Source organism: Bufo bufo, chromosome 2 (genome assembly GCF_905171765.1).
Source record: "Bufo bufo chromosome 2, aBufBuf1.1, whole genome shotgun sequence".
Lineage (NCBI taxonomy): Eukaryota > Metazoa > Chordata > Amphibia > Anura > Bufonidae > Bufo > Bufo bufo.
The window spans coordinates 40,428,655-40,435,474 of record NC_053390.1 but is presented as its reverse complement, the minus strand read 5'-3'; the positions used below and the strand labels follow the sequence as shown (position 1 = coordinate 40,435,474).

Sequence of the window (6,820 nt, the reverse complement as noted above, 5' to 3'; positions counted from 1 at the left end):
GGTCACTAGCGGCAGGACGGATCCGACAGGCTGTTCACTCGACGGAAGGTCCGTGCCGCTAGTGTGAAAGTAGCCTAACAGAGCAAGAAAAGTTTGTTCTTTTTCTTATGTTTTTTGCCCGTCTCACTGAGCTGGTCGAACACGTTCAGTTTAAGGCTAGGGCTACACGGCGACATGTGTCAAGCGACAATAAGTCGCGTGACAAAAAAAAAGGAAACAAACGACACTGCGACATTAGTCGCACAACATTTATGTCACGCAACATTTTCTGTAATGACAGTCAATGGTGTTGCACTGTGAAGCGACTGTCGTGTGACAACATATTGCAGTGCGACACCATTGACTATCATTCTAAAAAAAATGTTGCGCGACTTTTCTGCGACACGTCACCGAAAATCTTTAATTGCCACCAGCATTATCCTCTCTTAGAAGCTGTGGCAGTCACAGGGAGAGCGCTTGCGCAGAAAAGACATACTCCCGGGCTGAAGATAATCTAGGAAACCAATCGGAGCAGTCAATGGGGAGATCTCTGGATCCATGTGAGGTACAGGGCTGGTTCTAGCTTTGTTAGAAATAGATCGTCATGTACTATGTGATGTCTGATTTTCATTTTTTACATCAATCATGGCATAACCCCTTTAAAGGAAAAAAATGGCATATGATCAAGTAGGGTATGACTACAATAACCGTGATGAATGTGTTATGAATAATAGAGTGAATGTTTTGTATGTTTGTTAAAAAGAATATTGGGGGCTCGTCCGGGATCTAATCAAAGAAGCCTATAACCACAATGACTGATGTAAAACATTTCCGCATACAATGGTGGCCTGTATATAAAACACAATAGCATGTTCTTTTATGGGAATACAAACTATTACAATGATGAGCCTTCCATGCTCCGTCTTCTTAGGGGGCCAGTAACTAAGGCCTCATGCACACGACAGTTGTTCTGGTCCGCATCCGAGCCGCAGTTTTTGCGGCTCGGGTGCGGACCCATTCACTTCAATTGGGCCGCAAAAGATGCGGACAGCACTCCGTGCGCTGTCCGCATCTGTTGCTCCGTTCCGTGGCCCCGCAAAAAAAAAAAAAAACATGTCCTATTCTTGTCCGTTTTGCGGACAAGAATAGGCATTTCTACAATGGGCCGCCTGTTCCGTTCCGCAAATTGCAGAAGGCACCCGGGCGGCTTTCGTGTTTTGCAGATCCGCGATTTGCGGACCGCAAAACACACAACGGTCGTGTGCATGAGGCCTAAACCTGTACACAGCCCCTACTGACTTCATTAGGAGCCAAATACAAACTGCCCTCAAATGGTGGTAACTGGTTTCCAAGTGCTCCGTAGATGAGGGACCTTGTGGCTTTCTACGTGTAACGGCATTTACATTTCAAAACGATTCATTTTTATGTAGGACGTCCATACTGATTCCGACAGCTGTAATCAGACTCCGTATTCATCGTGAATTGCTTGATCATAGTCATTAATTAGTAACAGGTGCAAGCAAAAAAAAATAATGAAAGGGCCTGTTCAGGTTTAGAGGAATATGGCTGCCGATCTTACAACCAGTCCATAGGCTGGGTCTGGAATTGCACGTCAGCTCCACTTAAGGAATGGGAATGAGTTGCAATACCATGCGCAACCTGTGGACAGGTGTGGCACTGTTTTTAGAAGAATCCATGTTTTGTTTCGGTTTTATTCAACTTGAACAATTCTAATTGTATATTTGTAATTCGTTCACCGAATTATGATTAAGAGTAGTAATAGTAGGAGTAGTTGTACTAGCGACTTCCTGCCGACGACATGGATTGTGAAATGGAATTATTGTGAGATTCCCATCTTCCAGTCTTGATATCGGATATTGTAAAGGGGGGGGGGGGGGGAGACCTGTGTCGGGGTGTTTGTGGGTGTTCCAAAAAATGTGCTATTAAAGGATAATCTAATTGTGACTGCCTCTGGCCTTCCCTCGACACTAATTAGTGGACACCTCCACTAATGGTATATGCAAGAGAAGACAACACAGTATAAAAAAACGGAATCAGCGGAACGTTTGATTTCCAAACATTTTTTTGTGCATTCAAATATTTAAAAAAATAAAAGGATTTTATCATTTGGTTAAAAAAATAAAATCAATAAAACAAACCCTTTTAGCGATTGATCGAACCAATGCTAATTCTATGGAGATGCTAACAGAGACCTGATGCTGCTTGTCCCTGGGAGCAAAAGCAAAATCCGACCCGTGTTCCCCTTTGTAAGTCGGGTGAAGGTTTGGTAGCACCTGAGATTTTAGTTGCTGGGAGGAGTCTAGTAAAAAAATCACTGGAATCTAGCATTACGTAATAGTCCACATAATGCAGGGGTGGCCTTGTGGAGCTCTGCTCAGTAGGCTTGTCTAATGAGAGCTAGAGGTAGTCTGAACTCTCATTTCTGTCTCATCATAGGCTCATGTGGCTGTTCCATCTGTCCACCATACTTTACACAGCAGCTCTGGCTCTCACCAAACAAATCAGTGCTACATGGTGGGTGAAATTGAACTCTCACGGGACAGAATGATTATAAAATACAAGTAATCAAACCACCAGCGACTCAAAGACTCTAGGAAGCTGTAATCATAGGAATTATGCAAGAACGTCATCCACATCATTAGTGTCAATGCCCCAATAATTGAAAAAAATAAAACAAAAATAAAATCTTCGTTCCTGCTCAAATATACAGTACAGACCAAAAGTTTGGACACACCTTCTCATTCAAAGAGTTTTCTTTATTTTCATGACTATGAAGGCATCAAAACTAGGAATTAACACATGTGGAATTATATACATAACAAACAAGTGTGAAACAACTGAAAATATGTCATATTCTAGGTTCTTCAAAGTAGCCACCTTTTGCTTTGATTACTGCTTTGCACACTCTTGGCATTCTCTTGATGAGCTTCAAGAGGTAGTCCCCTGAAATGGTTATCACTTCACAGGTGTGCCCTGTCAGGTTTAATAAGTGGGATTTCTTGCCTTATAAATGGGGTTGGGACCATCAGTTGCGTTGAGGAGAAGTCAGGTGGATACACAGCTGATAGTCCTACTGAATAGACTGTTAGAATTGGTATTATGGCAAGAAAAAAGCAGCTAAGTAAAGAAAAACGAGTGGCCATCATTACTTTAAGAAATGAAGGTCAGTCAGTCAGCCGAAAAATTGGGAAAACTTTGAAAGTAAGGGCTATTTGACCATGAAGGAGAGTGATGAGGTGCTGTGCCAGATGACCTGGCCTCCAGTCACCGGACCTGAACCCAATCGAGATGGTTTGGGGTGAGCTGGACCGCAGAGTGAAGGCAAAAGGGCCAACAAGTGCTAAGCATCTCTGGGAACTCCTTCAAGACTGTTGGAAAACCATTTCAGGGGACGACCTCTTGAAGCTCATCAAGAGAATGCCAAGAGTGTGCAAAGCAGTAATCAAAGCAAAAGGTGGCTACTTTGAAGAACCTAGAATATGACATATTTTCAGTTGTTTCACACTTGTTTGTTATGTATATAATTCCACATGTGTTAATTCATAGTTTTGATGCCTTCATAGTCATGAAAATAAAGAAAACTCTTTGAATGAGAAGGTGTGTCCAAACTTTTGGTCTGTACTGTATATGATTCCCGTCACAATACATAGTGCTGCATTGTACCAGGCACATAATATGTAATATTACACTATATACACCTTAGTATATACAGTTGCTGTAACTAGCTCCCCCTACTGGTGGCTGCAGGCTATACTCCGCTGACTTAATGCAATGCTCACCAACCTCAGGCTCTCCCCAGCTGTGTGTAAACTTCAGCACCTGTGTCAGGGGATGATGGGAGCTGTAGTTTCTGAAGAACTGGAGGACCACAGACTGGAAACCACTGCTCACATGAAAGGCTGATAGAACCCATCATTTGATAATAAACAGCGTATATTTGTCTATATCTTGAATGGGTATTCCAGTTTCAGTAAACAATTTTTGTATCAAATCCCCACAAGTTCCTAGAGCTCTGCTTGCTGTCATCTAAAAAGGTAACTTTAATTGTTTAAATGTCCAGAGAAGAGGGATGACCCCAGTGACACTGTGGAAAAGCACTTTACACGCAGGCTCTTTCAGGCTTTATATGGTCGCAAAAAGGCATGGTCCCACCGGGAAGCCATAGCTAGGACGTTAAAGGGGTTACACACTCAGGACAACTCCTGTCCATATGCCCCATTAGGAGATATCATGGGGGAGGGGTCCACATGTAAAAGAAAAACAGTACTGTAGAGCAATTGTACTAGTATAATATAGATAAGTGAATCTCAAATTTTTATCATCCTGTCCACAATTTACTGCTGATTAATATCTTAATGGCAATCAGAGCTCCATTGTCTGATACACAGCTTACATGATACCATTCGGTCTTACTGCAGCAACGATTAGGGGGGCCCAGGAGCTTATGGCATACTGGTTATACATAGAACTCTAATAATGTATGCAGTAATCTCCTGAGCTGCCTCTAGTGGTGGCTGTATATATCTGTATGCAGTAATCTCCTGAGCTCCCTCTAGTGGTAGCTGTATATATCTGTATGCAGCAATCTCCTGAGCTGCCTCTAGTGGTGGCTGTATATATCTGTATGCAGTAATCTCCTGAGCTCCCTCTAGTGGTAGCTGTATATATCTGTATGCAGCAATCTCCTGAGCTGCCTCTAGTGGTGGCTGTATATATCTGTATGCAGTAATATCCTGAGCTCCCTCTAGTGGTGGCTGTATATATCTGTATGCGGTAATCTCCTGAGCTCCCTCTGGTGGTGGTTGTATATATATCTGTATACAGTAATCTCCTGAGCTCCCTCTGGTGGTGGTTGTATATATCTGTATGCAGTAATCTCCTGAGCTTCCTCTAGTGGTGTCTGTATATATCTGTATGCAGTAATCTCCTGAGCTCCTTCTAGTGGTGGCTGTATATATCTGTATGCAGTAATCTCCTGAGCTCCCTCTGGTGGTGGTTGTGTATATCTGTATACAGTAATCTCCTGAACTCCCTCTAGTGGTGGATGTATATATCTGTATGCAGTAAGCTTCTGAGCTCCCTCTGGTTGTATATACCACTATGCAGTAAAATCCTGAGCTCCCCCTAGTGGCGCTGCAGGAACAATGACTTGTATCACGTTAGTATATCGATGCAGAGGATCTGGAGCTCTGTATCAGAAAAATAGAGATCTAACCCTGATAAAGATGTTATGATATTAATCAGCACAAATTTTCAAACAATTTAGGTAATTGTTTAGGTAATTTAGCTGTGTGAATGGTTCTGTATTGTGGAGACTATATCATTCCTCTGTATTACAGAGATGAATTACCTCCATAATATGTCAGGCAGAAGCATACAGGGGTGCAGTATGGGGCCAGATACTTGAGAGGCTGTAATACGGCTGTGTATGAGCCCTTGATATCTAAAGAGAATTATGAAAAGCTAAAATACTCTGTGCTCATGTGTCCCATGTTGTCTATACCGGTCCCTCGAAAAAGTGTAAATGCCCGGTGAAAAATATTGAAGGGAAGATGCAAAGACAGAATCCAGTGTAATTCGCTGACTATATTGATGTTTTTGCTATATTTCTATAGATCTGATTTTGTAACACCGTCCTTCAGAGAGACACAAAATGCTAATTCTGCAGCGACGTATGGCGCATGCCGCAGCTATGGAAATCCAGAGGAGGCCTACAATCCTTGCAGATTTTTTTCTCCAGTGCGAATGGGGTTTTGTAGAAACCCATTCACTTCTATTGTGCTGTATACAGAGTAGTCAGCCATACTTGATGCAATGATAAAAAGTCAGTTCCAGTTCCAGGCCCGGCTTTTTACAGCCACTATGTGCAAGCAGGAGAACAGCAGAGACAACCCCAATAAATAGAGCAGCAGCAGCGTTTGCACTGATGATATATATACGTGACCTGCACTGCACAGGATTGTGTAACATTTTTATACAGTAAGTGTCTCATCTCATCTTGTTGAGCAGAGGCCTGCGGGTTGTGTACATGTGCATGCAGCTGATAGAGACACCCGGTCCATAGTGAATACGTGTGAGCAGTTTCCCACACTGTAACCGTCTGTCCTGGTGGCCGGGTCCCAGTCAATATGTGTGTGGGACGCACTTGTACAGATAAACCCTACCTACTGGTATTATTCCCCTGCATTGGATACCATGTTGGGTCTGCGAGGAAGGAGGTTCATTCTTTAGTGCTTGAGGCGTTCAATCTGCAGGCATTATACATCGTCAAATATTTTGCTGTTTGACTTAGACATGGATAAATACCGTCCGGCTGGCTGATATCTGAAACAAAAAGGGTAAAAGTAGAAAGTTAGTGAAATGCAGCATGATAAGACGTCCCATCATCCCCTGCACTTTAATTGAACGGCTCCCCTAAAAGAAAGCTGATCACAGTGATCATCTGCAAAGGAAGCTGACAGGAAGTGTTCAATTTCCCTGCAGTGCCACCACAGGAGAAATGAGGTATTGCACCTTTCTCTGTGATCTAATAGAAAAATCAGGGAAGGGTGGAGAAATCCAATTCCATGCAGATTCCCCGTAAGCTCAGAAGCAGAGAGAGAGGCTAGTTGACTAAACTGTATTCTCATCCTGCTGCCCCATAGACACAATACAGGCTATCCTACATCAGATTTTTTTTTCCCTGTTACGCAAAAGGGCACCTGCAAGGATCCAGGGCTGCTCTGCTTATTACAAAATTGGAAAAAAGCAATGCAAATGACAGAAACACAGGGGTAACAGAAGAAAAACCTGCAGGAACTTTAGCCTTGAAGGTGCCATG

General features: G+C 42.9%; 1 protein-coding gene across 1 annotated transcript in view; it reads right to left on the bottom strand.

The window, feature by feature from the left end:
- Positions 1-5,098: 5,098 nt before the first annotated feature.
- The window catches only part of LMBRD2 (LMBR1 domain containing 2), a 44,016-nt gene continuing 42,294 nt past the window's right edge, over positions 5,099-6,820 (bottom strand). Inside the window, exon 18 of the mRNA XM_040420972.1 lies at positions 5,099-6,324. Coding sequence (XP_040276906.1) covers positions 6,258-6,324 — 67 coding nt within the window. The 3' untranslated portion in view covers positions 5,099-6,257. The remainder of the gene's footprint in view (positions 6,325-6,820) is intronic.